General features: G+C 56.8%; 1 protein-coding gene across 2 annotated transcripts; it reads left to right on the forward strand.

The window, feature by feature from the left end:
* Nucleotides 1-482: 482 nt before the first annotated feature.
* B3GNT3 (UDP-GlcNAc:betaGal beta-1,3-N-acetylglucosaminyltransferase 3) lies at nucleotides 483-14,145 on the forward strand (the record flags this gene model as incomplete). 2 transcript variants are annotated; one of them, XM_081326377.1, is made up of 2 exons in its annotated part: nucleotides 483-548; nucleotides 13,000-14,145. In XM_081326377.1, the coding sequence occupies exons 1-2, from the start codon at nucleotides 543-545 to the stop codon at nucleotides 14,143-14,145; spliced, it is 1,152 nt and encodes a 383-aa protein (XP_081182503.1). In that variant the 5' UTR covers nucleotides 483-542. The 2 variants fall into 2 exon arrangements, with proteins under 2 accessions (XP_081182503.1, XP_081182504.1); XM_081326378.1 differs by lacking the exon at nucleotides 483-548 and adding an exon at nucleotides 5,634-5,666.
* Between the last annotated feature and the right edge of the window lie 3,854 nt (nucleotides 14,146-17,999).

A 17,999-nucleotide genomic window follows, 5' to 3' on the forward strand; every position in this document is an offset into this window, starting at 1 on the left:
CTGTTCCCAGTTGTCATAAGTCGAGGAGTACCTGTGCTTTTATGGAAGGTGGCGTACATTTAGAAAACAAAGAGTGGTTTAATGTGACGTGGGTGTACTTCATGGGTGGGCAGTTTTTAAGAAGACCCCCTCCCCCCCGAGCCTCCAGTGTTTTGACGGCGACTCCGTGAATCGGAGCAGCACAAAATGGCCGTTGGGCCTTCATACTTCAGCGGTAACCGGCCCACATCCCGCCGGGCTTGACAAGGAAATTTTACAGCACACTCAGGCTGAAGAAGCTGCAACGGCCCTTCTTTGCTTCTGCAGGCTTTGCTTTTGGCGTGGCTTGCCTCGTAAATTAGCCTGCCTGGCAAAGGGCGAGCCTTAAAGTCAACAGGCCCGTGGAAGATAAGGAGGAAGTTGCCCAACGGGGGCTGTGGATGGGCGGGGGTGGGTGGGTGGAGGAAGAGGTTGGGGCCCAGAGACCAACCGAGGGCAGTGCCAGTCACCCGCCCCAGGTGGCACGGAGACCTCGGAGCTGGAAGTAGGAAGAAATTCAAACAATGCAGGTATGGATCTCCTTTAACTGTGGCTCTTCTTTCCTTAATTGCTTTCGTAAACAGACGTGTCCTTTTTTAGACCGAGAAGTTGTTTTTCATAGAAAGGGAAGAAGACTGTGTAGCTCTGATAAGGGCGGGGGGGGGGGAACACCAGACGCTGCCTCGTCAATCCCGAGCCGAGTGGCAGCACCAGCCACACTTAGATCCAGCCCGGCACCTAGCAGAGAGCAGCTGAAGACTTTGTACCACTTTACAAAGCTGTGGGTGAGACCACACGTGGAATTACTGCATCCAGTTTTGGTCGCCATGATGTAAGAAAGATGCTGAGACTCTGGGAAGAGTGCAGAGAAGAGCGACAAGGGCTGGGGGCTAAAACATGCAAAGAACGGTTGCTGGAATTGTATATGTCCAGGACTGGGGGGGGGGGGAGACATGATAGCAATCTTCCAATATTTGAGGGGCTGCCCCAAAGAAGAGGGAGTCAAGCTATGCTCCAAAGTTGCAGGCAGGACAAGGAAACAACAGATGGAAACCGATCAAGGAGAGAAGCAGCCTGGAACTAAGGAGAAACTTCCTAACACTGAGGACAATTAGCCAACGGAACAGCTTGTCACCAGAAGTTGTGGGTGCTCCATTACTGGAGGTTTTTTAAGAGACAGGACAACCATTTGCCTGAAAGGGTGTAGGGCAGGGGTCCCCAACCCCCGCTCCGTGGACTGGTACGGGGCCGCAGCATGCCAGCAACCGGCCTGCGCAAACAAGCAAAGCCCCATCTGTGGGATGCAGGCAGCAGACCCACCCACGCTCTCTCCAGTCCACGGGAAAACCTCTCTCCACGGAACCGGTCCCTGGTGCCCAAAAGGTTGGGGACCACTGGTATAGGGTCTCCTGCTTGAACGGGGTTGGACTAGAAGACCTCCAAGGTCCCTTCCAGCTCTTATTCCATTTGAAGAGGCCCCTGGCCCTTCCAGGGGGCCCTTGGAAGTGATCTCCTGGGCGGGGGAGCAGAAGCGGGAAGGGGGTGGGGTACGAAGAAAAGGAAGGATAGCCGCACTCCAAGGGTGGAGGCTAAGGAAAGGAGTGCGGTCAGTCCTCTTCGTCTGCTCTTGAATCTGAATTGCGTGCATTTCCTTTCTCACGAATTGCTCTTTTTCTGAATTAAGGACGGCGGATGCTAACAACTTCCAAAAAAGAAAAAAAAAGTCCCAAGGTGTCTAAATAAAGGCAAAAAGTCAGCGGAAGGCTTCAGAAACGAAGCTGTGGAGAGCTAATCCTAGGCGGATTCAGTTCCCCAAAGCCTTAGAAAGGTGCAGTGCTGCCAACAGGAAGAGGCATTGGTTGTCGTGCAGGAGCCCGTCAGAAGCCCCCTCCTGCACACCGGAAGAGACCCCCTCCCCAAGCCAGAGAGGCACCAGCCAGAGCCGCCACGAGGGGAAGACAGGTGGGAGACAGACAGGCCACCCCCAGCCCGGAGCCAGGAAACATGGCGGAAACACCTTAAATGGAATGGAATCCACCTGTTGCAGGATCCAATCCGGGTCAGTCCCTGGCACCAGAAACTCAGTTCTCCGAGCTTTCGGACTCTTACCAGGACCCAACCGCTCGGAAGAATTATTTATTTATTTATTAGATTTATATACCGACCTTCTCCCGAGGGACTCAGGGCAGTGTACAGGGCAATTAAAATATAACATACAAAAGTTAAAAATAAATTAACTTAAATTTAGCCCCAAACAAAATAAATTAAAATCTGAAATTTAAAACCCCAGTCCCTCAGTCCAGGCCAGCAAGCTCGAATAACCAGGTTTTCAGGTCACGGCGAAAAGAGCGAAGGTCGGGAGCCATCCGGAGCTCCACAGGCAGCTGATTCCAGAGGGCAGGCGCGCCCACAGAGAACGCTCTCCCCCTGGGGGCCGCCAGCCAGCACTCCCTGACCGACGGCACCCTGAGGAGACCCTCTCTGTGGGAGCGCACGGGGCGATGGGAAGTTGACGCCGGCAGCAGGTGCTCCCTTAGATAATCCGGACCCAGGTCATTTAGGGCTTTATAGGTCATCACCAGCACCTCTGGTCCTGGTGACCGACCCAGATGGGATCTCACAACACTTAAAGTGGTATCTAACCACTAAGCACAGCTGCCCTCAGCCTTGGTTCCACCTGGCAAGGTACTAAACTTTTGATGCAGGAATGTCAGAATTGGTAGTGAATTCCCGGACGTTTAAGGGACGCGGTGGCTCAGTGGGTTAGGACGCTGAGCTTGTTGATCAGAAGGTGGGCAGTTTGGCGGTTCGAGTCCCGAGTGCCGCGTAGCAGAGTGAGCGCCTGTTACTCGTCCCAGCTTCTGCAAACCTAGCAGTTCGAAAGCACGTAAAAATGCAAGTAGAAAAATAGGGACCACTATGTTGGGAAGGTCACGGCGTTCTGTGCGCCTTTGGCATCTAGTCATGCCGGCCACATGACCACGGAGACGTCCTCGCTGGCTCTTCGGCTTTGAAATGGAGATGAGCACCGGCCCCTAGAGTCGGAAACGACCTTTACCTTAACTTTACCTCCCGGAGATTTGGCCTCCAACTGTCAACAGATAGCCAGAGACCCAAAGGGACAAACAGCCGAGGACAGATCCCAGAGTGACCCAGATCAGCCAGAAAGAGCCCCAGATCAGCCACCGGGGAGGAAGCTAGACCCTCATGAAGGGGACGCTGGGGGGGGCGCCCGCCCCCAAAGCAAGGCTGGCAGTATCAAGCGCAAACAGGAATGCGCTTCACCCTCCTCGCCCCTGTGAATCTGGCCGTGCAGTTGCGAAAATGAGTCGTTTGTTCTTCCCTTTGGGTTCTATAACAGTCTAAGAGAGTTGGAAGGGACCTTGGAGGTCATCTAGTCCAATTCCCTGCTCGAGCAGGAGAGTCTATGCCCTTTTTAGACAAATGGCTGTCCAGTCTCTTCTTGAAAGCCTCCAGTGATGAAGCACCCACAACTTCCAAGGAGAATTTGTTCCACTGTTTCATTTTCCTGGCTGTTAGGAAGTTTCTCCTTAATCCCAGGTTGCTTCTCTCCTCTACGCAGCCCACCCATGGAGTTGAGACCCCCGTTTAAGATGGGGTGAGGAGAAGGGTCTGGGCCACGGCTGAGAGCTGCATTCCTGCCCGGGATGAAACAGGCTGCCAGCAGTGTTAGCGTTTCCTACTTGGTTGCAGCCCCCTGGTTAATAGAGTTGGAGGGAATCTTAGAGGTCATCTAGTTTAGCCTATGCTCGGTGCAAGCTCCACTCAGGGCCCTATAATGGATGGCCGTCCAACCTCTGGGGATGGAGGCCACATCATGTGGCAGCCTGTTCCCCAGGCTGACAGCTGACACATTATTACTTCCCCTTCCTTGTGCTTTTCGCCTCCCGGATCTGGCCCTGCCTTCTGGAATGACAAAGGCCGAGCCTTTTCAGCTATTGGCACACGTGTGACCCTCCCCCCCCCTTCCCATCCCTTCAAGGTCTTTCAGCGTTGGGGCCTGGCCCCACTTCCTTCCACTCCACTTTCAGGCTGTGCCCAAACTGGAGCGATGCCCGCTATCGGTGCCAAGCAGGCAGTTCTCCCGTTTCCCCTTTCTTTCTGAAAGGGGGCAGCCCCTCCCTCTCACACTTCCCTTCTGCCTTCACCTTCCTGCCACACCCACACCCACACCGTTCCCCCCCCCTTGGCAGCCTCTCCTTTCACAGAATCTCCGGTCCTTCCCTGGATTTCCAGTATCTGGATCGGTCCGACCTCCCTTCCTGGCACCCAGGTGGAGGTTGGATCCCCACGCAGGTGAGTTTGGGTTTGAGTTTGGCAAAGGCCAAAGGCTAAATCCAGAGCAGGGGGGGCTTTTGTCAGTATCCCCAGGCCAAGACCCCTTTCCTGACCTTTCAGGGTCTGCCCTAGAATAGAATAGAGCTGGAAGGGACCTTGGAGGTCTTCTAGTCCAGCCCCCTGCTCAAGGAGGAGAACCTGTGCCTGTCAAGGGAGGCCCGTCAGCCGACCCACTGCTGAAGTCCAGGGGAACCTCCGTCCGGCAGGGGTTGGACTAGAAGCCCTCCTGGGTCCCTTCCAACCCTAGGATGGACCCAATCTAGCAAGCCTTTTATCCAAAGCCCAGGAACGCCCACATCCTTTGCCAACTTTTTTTTTTCATGGGCACAGAGCACCACACCCCAAATTCATGCCTGCTTAGTAGTCCCCCGTGATTTGTGGGTACCCCCACCCCAGCGCTTGCAAAGTCCACCCTGCAGGCTGCTTGTCGTCTTCTGGACCAGGCGAGGTTTCAGCGGCCATCTCTGTCCCCTCAAATATTTGGGGGACGCTTTAAAGACTCTTCTGCCCCTCTGGAGGCAGCCCGGCTCTTCCTTTCCTGGCCCTGGCACTCGGCCGCCCTCCCCGTCCAAGCTCACGCCGGGTGTCCTCCCTCCCTCCCTCCCTCCGAGGAGGACACGAAATGCAGGTGAGGTTAACCACCATCAGGTGTTGCATCACACCAAGCCAACCCCAAGCCCAGAGACACAACGGGGGCGACTAAATGGTGACCGGTGGGGGGCAACAGGCCGCTGCGCACCGTGGAAGGGCATGGAGGACGGCGAGGGGGGGGAACAAGAGTCGTCGAGGCAGGCTGCTTTCTCCCGCCCCCCCCGCTCCTTTTTGGGACGCCCCTTCTTGGGCTTGCACCGCAGGGGGAGAGGGGGGGCTCCTGCTTGGCCTCCCGCGGACTGCCCCCCTCTGGATTCTGGGGGGGGCACAGCCAGGGAGCCTCCCGGGAGCAGGAGAGCATCTTCGACGGGAGGCCCGGCAGCCCAGGCCGGGCGGGCGGGCGGGGGCGCGGAGAGACTCGGGGCCGCGGGGCCACCTGAGCCAAAGCCCGCCGGCGCCGTCCAAGCCGCCGCCGCCCCGCCCGGTCCGAGGCCCCCGGGAGAGCCGAGCGCCGGGTGGGGCCCGCCAAGAAGGGCTGCCCGGAGGCCCCCGGCCCGCCCGGCTCCCCGCCGAGCCCTGCGCCGCGCTGGGCCGGGGGGCGGGGCGGGGGGCGGGACCCTGCGAGCGCCCGAGCCCCGCCCCCCGCCTGCCTGCCAGGTGCGAGCCGGGCGGGCGCGGAGCAGCTGCGGCGCCGGCGGGTAAGGCGCCCCTCTGGCCCATCATCCCCGGCCGCGGGGGGCAAGAGGCGCGCGCCTTCCGAGGGGCCCCGCGTCCCCGGGCGCGCTTCCCCGGGCGGGTCTCTCCGGGCGGCCCTTGTCCCGCGCTCGGAGCAGCCGCGGAAGCCCCCTCGGGCCTTGAGCCACCCGGGCTGGCTGCGGGCGCGGAGCCCCTGGGGCCTGGGCGGAGGGGCGGACGCGCGGCTGGTCGGCGCTTCGCCTCCCCCCCCCCGCCGCCGCCGCCGCCCTGGGTGCCCGGAGGGGAGGGGGCCGTGGCTGGCCGAACCGCGCTTCCGCGGGGGGGGGGAGGAGGGGGCGGCCCGCGAAGCCCCCCAAGGCGCTCAGCCCTGCGGGAGGAGATTGTGGCGGTGGTGACTTCTGAGCGCCGAGCGTTGGTTTGTTTGCATCCCGGCTTTATTATTTTTGCAAATAACTCGAGGGGGGCAAACGTGCACCACTCTTTCGCCCTCCTATTTTCCCCGCAACAACAACCCTGTGAGGTGGGACGGTCTGAGAGAGGGACTGACCCAGAGTTACCCAACTGGCGTGTGGACTGAAAAACTGGTCAGGCTCTCATTAGGGAGACCGATTTTATTGGCTTCCCCAGGACTCCTTCATCCCCATCCCCACCCCCACCCCCGATTCCTGGCCAGGCTGCTTTATTTGAAACCCAGACTTTGGGAGGGTCGGGCTGCCCCCAGATGGGAAGGGAGACGGGTCGCCTTGCCAGGAAAGACCCCCCCCCAACTCCGGCGCTGGGGCCAGGCGGGAATAGCCAGGGCCACAGCCTGCCTGCTAAGATGTGGAATCGAGGAGTAGGTAATCCTGTTGGTCAGTTTTTCTGTAAATTGGGTAGAAGGCAGCCTGGATTAGTGCCTCATCTGCCCTTTGAACCTTGGAGTTTAGCTCCTTTCAAGTGGCTGAGGAATAACGAGAATCTCGGGTTGCTTTGATTTTGTTCTGTAGGAAAGTAGAACAATTTAAAGGCTCAGATGGGGTTTTGTTCCGGAGGAAAAAGTTATCGTGCGTATTATTATCAGTCTTACTAAGGAAGGCTGGCTGGATTTGGCCATTTGCACCACTTCCTGTGGCAATCAGGTTTCCGCTCTTTTGCACTGTTTTACATCTCTTCTGCTGAGAAAAGAGGCTCGGTGGGGCTGCCCCCCCCCCGGTCTGTGTTCGGCAACCTCCCCAGTTTCTGCGCCCCTCGTCTCTGCTGCCGTAAGGCAGGGTCCCCTCTCAGCCCCAAGGATGAGGGTCCCTGCAGCCATCGGCACTTACTGGGGGGGGCACTGCCCACCTCTGGCAGCAGAAAGGGGGGGGCAGCCTAGCAAAATGGTCGAGGAGAACTCCCCTGTCCCTGGGCGCTGCTGACCAGCTTCCCCTTCGGCTCCTCTCTTTAAATACAGGAGTGTTTTTAAAAGTAAATGTGCAAATTTCTGCAGCTAGGAAGTGGCTTTCTTGGCTGGCTTTCCATTTGAATCTTTGCAATTCAAAAGCTAATTTAAAGGTTGACAATAGAGGTTGCGTGTGTGGAGTTGCACACTTTGACTCCTTTCCGCAGCACACACAGTAAATAGCTTTAGGCCAAGCTCTCTTTGACCGCTGTGTTTGTTTTGTGGCCACTGAGTGCAGCCAGATGGGCAAGCTGCCCGTCGTGCCACCGCCTTGGCCTTGGCACCAGGAGGGGGTTTGCAGACAGGCGTTAATGCTCCCCTGCTCCACATTCAGCCCCCCCATTCCACCAAAGGGGGGGGCAGAGAGATGCAAAAGACAGGAAGGAAGGACGTGTTTCTGTGCTTTAGAACGGTTTGTGTGTGTGTGTGTGTGTGTGTGTGTGTGTGTGTGTGTGTGTGTGTGTCCAACTTTGGCAACTTTAGGACTTGTGGACTTCAGCTCCCAGAATTGCCATAGTTGGACACCCCTGCTTTAGAAGTTGCTTCCTTTGGGAGAGAGGTCCCAGCCCCCCCCCTTCCCCACCCCTGCAATGGAGACCTGGGTTCCTCAGCACACACACACACACACCCAGAGCGGGCGACTCCTCCTTTGAAGAAGTTGTGAAGTGGTTGCAAAGCTGTTTGTTTTGGAGAAGTGAGACAAAGCCTGTCTTTTATCTCCAGGGGAAACACAAATCCCAGAGGGACCCGCGCAGAACAGGTTTTCTCCCTGCTGCCACAGGAACAGGCCTGCTTTGCATCGGTCCCCCCCCCCCTTCAGCAGGAAGCAGATCTTTGCAATTCCAAGATATCCCCCCCCCTTCCTGGATCTGCCTGCAGGGCCCCTGACCTTCAGACACCCCCAAAGGTCTTGGAGATCAGTTGCAAAGGGTCGGAGAGCTTTGGGGGTCGGAGAGGGGGGCTTCCTACCCCCCTTCCTTGGGTCTCTCCCAGCTGCAGAGGGGCTGTTGCTTTTTACAGGGGGGGCCACAAGGGCTGAGGGTGGGAAGGAGGCAGGAAAACAGCAGGGAATCCCCCAGAGGCTCTGGCTGGCAGTTGCTACAACAGTGAGGCTTGGAGACCAGGAGGATGGAGGCCCCCTTGGGCTCACCAGAATGCTGGAGGCACAGGGGCCTCCTGAGGTCAGGGAGCCCACCCTCACAAGGGCTCGGCTTCAGCACATCGGGCCAAGGGATCCCATTTTGGCCCTCGCTTTTATTTTTGAAAAATGTTCAGGTGGAACCTGCAACCTGGATGGCTCTGTGTGTGTGTGTGTGTGTGTGTGTGTGTGAGAATCCCAAAGAGGTTAACACCTCCCCCCACTCTCTTTGTCCTCTTTCTGGCTCCCCCCCCCCAAGAAATTGGCAGTTTGGCTTTAAAATACGAAGAAAACACGGAGGAGAAGCCGGGCCCTGCCAGGTGGGGCCCCTGGACTATGTAGCCCATCAGCCTCTCCTCACTTCACAACCACCTTACTAATTTAACAAGTGGAGCGATTCACTTAATAACTGCGGCAAGAAAGGTCATAAAATTGGGCAAGACTCACTTAACAAATGTCTCACTTAGCAACGGAAAGGTGTTGTTAGTAGAGGACTGGCTGCCTCTGTCTCATGCCCCCAGGCCAGGCAGGGAGGGAGGGGTCTGTGTGTGTGCTTGCTTTCTGCATGGCTGCCCTTGGACCAACCAGGAAACTCCGGGGGGGGGGGAAGATTCACAGCCAGCAGGTGGAAAGTTTCCCGGCCTCCAGTGCCCACCAGCCTCCCTGGCCAGACCGGCTCGGCCACTGCAATTATGCCGCTCGGAGGAGCCCTTGGCTCAGGGCTTGGAAACTCAGGGTGGGGCTTTCAGCCGTGCGTGTGTGTGTGTGTGTGTGTGTGTGTGTGTGTGTGTGTGTGTCCATGTCCACAGGTATCTGGTGACACACAGACCCACCGTGGCATCTGCCGGGATGACCTCAGGGCACCACGCCAGAGATGGAGCGCTCTTGACGCTGCCTCGCCTGGCGATGCTGCCACGTCCCTGAGAATCTCAGATGCCCTGCAAGGGGGGGGGAATGCGCCTGCACACACACACACACACACACACACACACACTCTTGTGGGTTGCATCTGCTCTCCAATTCCCTGGCCTTCCCCCTTGCCGCCCCCCCCTTTCCCTGTTGCCGCCCGTTTCCCTCCCCGGTTGCTCTGAGCCTCTTTGACAGGCAAGGAGGGTGGGGGGGGCCTGTTCTCTTCCTTCTATTCAGAGCCCCCCACCCAGAGCCCTCCCTGGCGCCCTCCTGCCCCTCCAGCTGCCCTCCTGCCCGGGATCCTGGCCTCCTGCTCCGCTGCGGGGTCCCTGTCATGGTGGGTGGGAGCAGAGAGAGGCTGGGCGGGGGGGAGCATCCCTGCCTCCTCCCTCCCGCCGGGGTCCCTGGCCACCTGTCTGGCCAACCCCCCCCAAAAGCCCCGCTTGGCCCTGCATCTTTTATTGCCTAGGCTGCTGCCCTTCGGCTGCTCCGCCTTCCCCCCCTGCGAGGATGGCCACTTCGTCCCCGGAGGCTCTTTCCTCCCCAGTCTGGCCTCTGGATCCCCCCCCCACCCTCCCCTCTGGATGCCTTTATTTTTCTTTTCAACTCACAGCTTATGTTACTCTGTATAGAACTATACTATGTGCATGTGTGTGTGCACATGTATTTAGGTATGCATGTATATGTTTACACATGTATACAGATAGTCCGTGACTTAGCACCACAATCGGGCCCAATGTTTCTGTTGTTACGTGACATGTCGTTAAGTGAGTTTTGCCCCGTTTTATGACCTTTGTCACCACAGTTGTTAAGCAAATCACCGCAGCTGTTAAGTTAACCACACGGTGGTTACGTGAAGCTGGCTTCCCCATTGACTTTGCTTGTGAGAAATCGCAAAAGGGGATTAGGTGACCCCGGGATGCGGCAACCGTCATAAATGTGAGTCAGTTTCCAAGTGCCTGAATTTTGATCACCTGACCGTGTGGGGAGGAGGTGCTGCAGCAGTCGCAAGTGTGGAAAACGGTCCTGCCTAAGTCACTTTTTTCAAGGGCCTTGTAATTTCAAACGGTCACTGTACAAGCTGTTGTAATCTGAGGACTACATAAACAAGCAGAAATGTGCACGCTAGCTGGACCTTCCTTCTCAGCAGGAGAGGGTGGGGGTGGGGGGCGTTGGGGGGGCTGTTGTGCACTTTCCCGATATTTGGCACCTGCTCCGACTTTCCCCCCAAAAGCCGCTCAGGTCCAGACGGGGATTATGGGCTCCATTTGCGATTTGGAAACAGCCCAATCTAATTACCTGAGCTAAAAGGCAATAGAGTCCCAGTTATCTGAGTTATTGCAAAATGACTCCGGCAGGATTGCAGCGTCTGCCGTTCAAGTCTCTTTTGGCCTTTACGGTTTGGCTGGGGGGGGGCTTAGCAGCGTCTGATTGGGCCTCTGCTTGTGAAGGGGGCTAGGCTAGAAGATCTCCAAGATTTCTTCCAGCACTATTTTGAGTCTAATTGGCAGCCTTTTCCTTTTGAGTGGAGAATAGAGTAGAATAGGATAGAACAATGAAAGAATATAATGTAATGTAATATATTAGAGGATAGGAGAGAATAGAATAGAATAGAATTTGGAATTAGAAATAGAATAGAACAGAACAGAACAGAGTAGAATAGAATAGAACAAAAGTATGTATAGTCAAGGCTATGGTCTTCCCAGTTGCAATGTATGGCAGTGAAAGCTGGACCATAAGAAAGGCTGAGTGCCAAAGAATGGAGGCCCTTGAACTATGGTGCTGGAGAAGACTCCTGCGAGTCCCTTGGACTGCAAGGCGATCAAACCGGTCAGTCCTAGAGGAGATCAACCCTGACTGCTCTTTAGAAGGCCAGATCCTGAAGCTAAAACTCAAATACTTTGGCCATCTAATGAGAAGGAAGGACTCACTGGAGAAGAGCCTCATGCTGGGAAAGGTTGAGGGCAATAGAAGAAGGGGACGACAGAGAAGGAGGTGGCTGGATGGAGTCACTGAAGCAGTAGGCGTGAGCTTAAATGGACTCCAGAAGATGGTAGAGGACAGGAAGGCCTGGAGGAACGTTGTCCATAGGGTCGCGATGGGTCGGACACGACTTCGCAGCTAACAACAACAAGAATAGAATTAGAATTAGAATTAGAATTAGAATTAGAATTGGGAATGGAATGGAATGGAATGGAATGGGATGGAATGGAATAGAATAGAATAGAATAGAATAGAATAGAATAGAATAGAATAGAATAGAATAGAATAGAATAGAATAGAATAGAATTACAGAACAGAACAGAACAGAACAGAGCTGGAGGGGACCTTGGGGGTCTTGAGATGGTTTGGGATGATGCAGACACCTTCCCCCCCCCAAGGAAAAAAAAAGAGTTAAAAAGAGCCGCAGTGCTCCTTGTAACAAACCAGCCATCAAGATACTTTGATATAACAGGCAACCCTCAAGTTAAGAATCTCCGTTGCTGAGCAGGGCGGTTAGGTGAGATGTGGGTGATTGTGATCTTTTTTGTTGTTGTTGCCTTGATTTGTTAAGCAGATCACTGCAGCTCTGAACTGAATCACGTGGTCCTTAGAAGCTGGCTGGGAAGGTCGCAAATTATTTATTTATTAAATTTTTATACCGCCCTTCTCCCGAAGGACTCAGGGCGGTGTACAGGGCAATAAATATCGAAATACAAAATACAAAAGTTAAAAAAGAATAAATAAATATGCCCAATATAATACAGTAATTAAAACTATGCTAAAACCAAAACCCAAACCCCCAAACCCATCAGACCAGGCCGGATTGTTCAAATAGATAGGTTTTTAGATCGCGTCGGAAGGAGCGAAGGTCGGGGGCAATCCGGAGCTCAACCGGCAAGCGGTTCCATAGGTCTGGCGTGCCCACAGAGACAGGACCCCGGGATGCTAAACATCGGCTGGTGCCAAATGCCCAAATTTTGTTCATGTGATGGGGGGGGGGATGCTTTGATGGTCATAAATACGAGGACCAGTCGTAAATCACTTTTTCCAATGCTGTGGTAATGTTGGACCGTTGCTAAACGAATTGTTGTAACGTGAGGACTACCTGTAAGTTTTTTGTTCCCTAAGCCTGAGATGGATGTGAGGTTTTTTCCAGGGGATTTGAGTGCCTTAAAAAGACTTCCACCAGCATAGAGCTGGGACGGGACCTCGGAGGTCCTCTAGTCCAACCCAGAGTATTACTTTTTTAAGGACTGGCTGCCCTCTTGCTCTTCCCTCTTCCCCCATCTGCTCTCCACCCTCTGTGCCCCTCTAGCTCCCCAAAAGTCACTCCCATCCCCCGGAGGCAGGGGGGAGCCCCAGCCGGCCAACCCCCCTGCAGCCCCGTGGCCGGTTCTGCCCTGGCTCCTTGCCACAAAATCTGGGAAGAGCCAAGGGCGGAACGGCTGCAGGGACCCCCGGCTTGCGCTGTGGCTTGCGCCGTCCAGCAGGAGCCCCTGGAAGGTGGAGGAAGTGCGGGTGCCTCTCCTGCCCCCCTCCTCTCTGGGGCTGCGGCTGCTGCCCCTCCCCCCACCCCCCACCCCCCACCCCCCGTGAGGGCGAGGCGCTCCTGGGAGACGCTTCGGGTGTGGCTGTTTCTTTCTCCGCACAATAAAAATCTATCTCTGGGTGGGGAAAACCTGTCAGCTTCCCTACGTTTTTGTGTTGTCTCCTGTTTGTTAAGGCAGTGATAATTCAGTGTGCTAGCAGTTTAATGACATCTTAATTGCATATTTGTGAGCTTTTCTGGATACTTTTCCTCTCCCGACCGTGCCCTGCAATCTGCGACTCACAGCCGGGTGACGCAATGCGCCCGGCGGTGAGTTCAACCTGCTTTCTTCTTTCCAAGGTCACCATGTCCCGGCGTTGGTGCTCCAAGGTGGAAACTGTCGTCCTCAGCGTGGTCGGCTTCACCTGCCTGCTGTTCCTCCTCCAGTCACACAGGAGCAGCCCCGTCCCTGAGGTGACGGAGACCCCGCAGCCCCCCGCAGTCTCCCCCAGCCCCAGTGTGCCAGAGCCCCTCCCCGAGTGCCGGGAGAACACCTCCGTGGCCAACATCTCCGGCTTTGGTGGCCTGCCGAACCACATCAAGGACTTCCTGCGCTTCCGCCATTGCAGGGCCTTCCCGCTGCTGCTCGACCTGCCCGAGAAGTGTGGCCCCCCTGAGGCCTCTCACCAGGTCTTCCTCCTGCTGGCCATCAAGTCCTCCCCGGCCAACTACGAGCGCCGTGAGATCATCCGCAAGACCTGGGGGCAGGAGCGGACCTTCGCCGGTGTCCAGATCCGGCGCATCTTCCTCTGCGGAGTGGCGGCTGACGCCCGGGAGGCGCGCAAGCTCAACCGGCTGCTGCAGCTGGAGCACGCCGAGCACCACGACGTCCTGCAGTGGGGCTTTGTGGACAGCTTCTTCAACCTGACCCTCAAGCAGCTCCTCTTCTACGCCTGGCTGGAGAGCCGCTGCCCGGCCGTCCGCTTCGTCTTGAACGGGGACGATGACGTCTTCGTCAACACCGACAACATGGTCCAGTACCTGCTGGGGGTGCCCGGTGCGGGCGACCAGCACCTTTTTGTGGGGCAACTCATCACTAACGTGGGCCCCGTCCGGGAGAAGTGGAGCAAGTACTACGTGCCGGAGCAGGTCACCGCCTCCAACTCCTACCCGCCCTACTGCGGGGGAGGGGGCCTGCTGATGTCCGGCTACACCTGCCACGCCATCTACCGGCAGTCGCTGGGCATCCAGCTCTTCCCCATCGACGACGTCTACCTGGGCATGTGCCTGGAGCGGGCGGGGCTGGCGCCCGCTTCCCACATGGGCATCCGGACGGTGGGCGTGAGGGTGCCCTCCTCCAAGCTGGAGTCCTTCGACCCCTGCTACTACAGGGAGCTGCTGCTGGTGCACCGCTTCGTGCCCTACGAGATGCTGGTGATGTGGGAGGCCATTCACCAGCCGGACCTGGTCTGCGGGAAGAAGGTGGAGGTTTACCAGAGTTTGTGACGACGGGCAGCTCTGCCCGCCGGGGATGGGGGCTGCCCTGGCCTGGAAGGACCAAAACCACGGCCGGCTGTCACTCCTGCTCTGGGGCCCTTTGGAAGAAATACCCCCCCCTGGGTGTTTGGACAAGGGGTCTGCCCCACATGCCCCCGTCCCTGCAAAATGCAACAGAGGCTTTGCGAGCGCTGGCGTCAAGCTGGCATGAAACCTGGGGCTGGGGATGTCTCAGGAATTGGGCAGCCCTGGCTTGGTGCTCGCTGGGCACGGGATCCGTGGAGGCTGGCTGGTTCCTGTTCCCCGACTCTTATTTTGCGCAGCTCACAAGGTTCCCCCCCCAGGCAATTTCTGGAGCGATGGACGGGCTCCCTCGCTGGACGCTGGACTGGACGAGCTCAGGGGAAGGTCATGAGTCAAGGCCGGTGTTTCTTGGGGGGGCATGAACGTCTGCTACTGCCCCTCTCAAAGCATCCAAGCTGCAAATGGCTGGGAGCATCATACCCCTGCCAAGCCAGACTGGCATGCGATGATTGTGGCGCCTAGTTCGCCCCTGTCCCTGAAGGGAATTATAGCCCGGCTCAGCTTCTTCCTGAGGGAGGCTGAGGTTCTGTCCCAGCTGGTTCTACTCAGGTGTAAGGCAAGCCCTCCCCCCTTCACATTCAGATGGGAAAGGGGGCAGCCCACAATGCCCCTCTGGGCGGGCGACCAGACCCAGCTGGGGCCTTTCTCCTCATCTGCCCTCTCCAATCTCTCAGGTTCCAGAATGTGCTTCCCCTGCTTGCCTTTCTGCCTGGGGGGCAGCTCAGGTGAGCCCCCCCACCCTTTGGAGAACAAGCAAAGGCACTTGAGCTGTCAGGAAAGGCCAAGAGGAGCTGTGGGGACGGGGGGTGCCATCCCTGTGGGAGGATGGGATCAAAGTGCCTCTGGCAGGTTCAGCCCCCCCCAGCTGCAGGGACACTTCCTCTGCCCCATAGAGCCTCCCCCCACCCCTATTTCCCTCTGCTCTCCCTCCCTGGCTCTCTTGCCTTCTGCGGTGAGGTGTTGGGCAGTCCTTCTGGACCCCCACCCCCTTTTGACCCAGAAAGGCTGACTCACAGCTGCAGGGTCTTTGCTGATTCTCCCCCACCCACCCCCCGTTGGAAAGGGCATCTCTGCAGCCTTTGTCTTCGTGGCCAGAAGGGCGAGGCGTGGGCCATCCTGGGCAGGGGTCCTCCTGGGCGGTGCTGTGCGTGGCCCCCACCCCGGAGCCCGGCCGGGGCCTGGTGCTGCGTTGCCGGGTTTCTGCCCCAGTGCAGGGAGCCCCTTGACCCTGAAGCAGGGAACCCCCTTCCCAGAGGGTGCCCTCCCCTCTTTTGGGGACTGATGAAAGAATAAAAATGCCTAGAAAGTTATTAAAACTGTGTCCTGTGTGCAAAGGGAGGTTGAAAGCAGCCGCCATGCCTTCGGCCTCTGGCCAGCTGCAAAACCTTCGGACTGAGGTCAGGGCGCAGGTGAACCGGCCAGGCAGCTGCCTGCCTTGGGGGTCAACGCCCTTTGCAAGACACACCTGTGCTGCTTGCCCGGCAGGCCTGCCAGGTATCGGAGCTACCGGGCTGGGCTGGACGTTTCCCCGGTTTGCACGGAGTCCCTCTCGCCCTTTGCCCAGTTCCCGGGGCTGTGAAAAAGCTGAGCAGCTGAACCGTCTGCTTCCTGGTTGCCCTTTGCGGTGCTGGGCCAAGCGAAGGGCCTGGGGCGGGAGCAGCGGCAGGTGGGCCCTGTGGGCCACGGCTCCCTGGACCCCGAGGCCCCCTGTGACCTCGTGGGGGTCCCCCAGCTCCCCAACGCCCTCCCTGGCACCGAAGCCTCCCTTCAGATAGCCAGAGATCAACATGGCTGATTCTTTTGTCTGCTTTTATTGACTCTTTTGTGACTTTACTCTTATGTACTCTTCCATTGCACGGTATTTGTTTTATGAACTTTCCAGCTTTGGAGGCGGCACCGAAATTTAACAAACGGGCCAATGAAAGGAGAAGTGTCGCCCTGCGTTTCTGGGAGAGCAGCAGTGACGCAAATGACCCACTGGCCCCGGAGGGTGGCACCCTGCATCCTGGAAGGAGGGCAGAGGGGCAGACGGGAAAGGTGCCACCCTGGGCCCAGATCCCTCTGTTGACATTCCGGGGCTCCCTCTGGTCTCCATCCGGGGAAGGGCTGGGCATCGCGGAAGCTGGCCCCTGAGACCCGGGCAGGTCCGATCCGAAGGAACTCTGCAGGCATCTGGACAGCCCATGTGGCACCCACTCCAGTCACAGGGAAGCGTCTGTTGCACTCGTTGGGGAAAGCTTCAGAAGGAAACGGAAAAGAGATGGAGAGGCCAAAGGCTTCTGTGCTGCGCCTTGTCCCGAGCAATAAGAGCCACTGAGCGCAGGGCGGGGGGGGGGAACAACTAGGGCAAATGTATGACTTTACGACTTCCAGAATTCCTGAGCCAGCAGAGGTCAGGAGCTGAAGTCCACGGTTTAGCTGCCAGGCCCTTGCGAGGTTTGCGTTGGCCAACCAGGCTGACAAAAGGAGGAAAACATTTTGATTTTGTCTGTTTCTTACGCATGTTGCAAGGCTGATCCTCTCAAAACAGGTGACTCTAGGCTACCGTGACATCAATTAAAAGCAAAATTGCAAGAGAAATTTAAGTGGCAGCCCAGAGAGAATATAACCCATAAATGTGGAGATAGCCAGGAAATGGGATCCTGAACACCTCAGGGTGCTGGGCACCCGGCCAGGTGTTCTCCAAGGCCTTACGAAAAACCAACAAGACCAGGACTCTGTAATCTCCAGATGAGCAAAATCCACTTGACAGTCAGGCTATTAGCGGACCTGGAATCGCAGCGGGAAGGACCCCAAGGAGACCCTAACCCATCCTACCAGAGCAGAGAAGGTGGGCATGCTCCTGGGTCTCCCCCCCCAAGAATTGCCATCTGATGGGAGTTGGGAAGGGCCCTTTCCTGGGGCAGCCCCTCGGCCCCCCTGATATGTTTGGCAGGCCCCCACTTTTCCAGCCTCCCATTAGGCCCTAAAGACCTGCTTTTCTTGGGAGCCACACAGCATTGTCTGAAGATGGGCGTCTGCATAAATGTTTCAAATAAATAAATAGTTAGATCTCGCCAAAAGGTGACTCTGGGTGGTGCACAGCAATAGTATAAAAGACGACAAATATGGAAAACGTAATAAACATCCTACCCCAGTGGTGGGATTCAGCCGGTTCGCACCACTTCAGCAGAACCGGTAGCTAATTTTTTGTTGCCCAGGCCCAGAATGGACTTCTGGAAGCAGCAGAGAACCGGTTGTTCACCTATTTGAGTCCCACCACTGTCCTAACCCCACCCAAAATGGCTATAAATACAACCACAGATGAACATTTATATGTGCGACACGATAATAAATTCAGTCAGATCTGCTGGAAAGCGGCTACTGGGCTTCAGGGGTCTTGCAAGTGACAATAGCGCCACCTTCTGGGCGCATCCGGCGCTACCGTCTCCAAACGCAGCAGAGGCAGAACGAAGTTTCCCATCTTGCCGCGATGTTGGTTCAATTTAAGACAGGCAATTTGTATCTTAATTAAGATATGCAATTCAATTAAGATATGCACATAGCCGAAATAATCCTCTCTGGATCCAGTTCTATTCTATTCTACTCTACTCCTGTCTGCGACGCACAAATTAATATCTGGTAGCAATTCCTGAGGGAGGGGGTCCCGGGCGGGGTGTGTGTGTGTGTGTGTGTGCCCTGGTTCCGTGGGAGGACAAAAGTCCGATGTCCGGCAGGGGCTGGGAAAGTGGTGCCAAGCTGGCGCTGAGCCAGGCTGGAAGCCCCAGGATCAGGCAAGC

The sequence above is a fragment of the Vipera berus genome, assembly GCF_964194415.1.
Source record: "Vipera berus genome assembly, chromosome: 1".
Lineage (NCBI taxonomy): Eukaryota > Metazoa > Chordata > Lepidosauria > Squamata > Viperidae > Vipera > Vipera berus.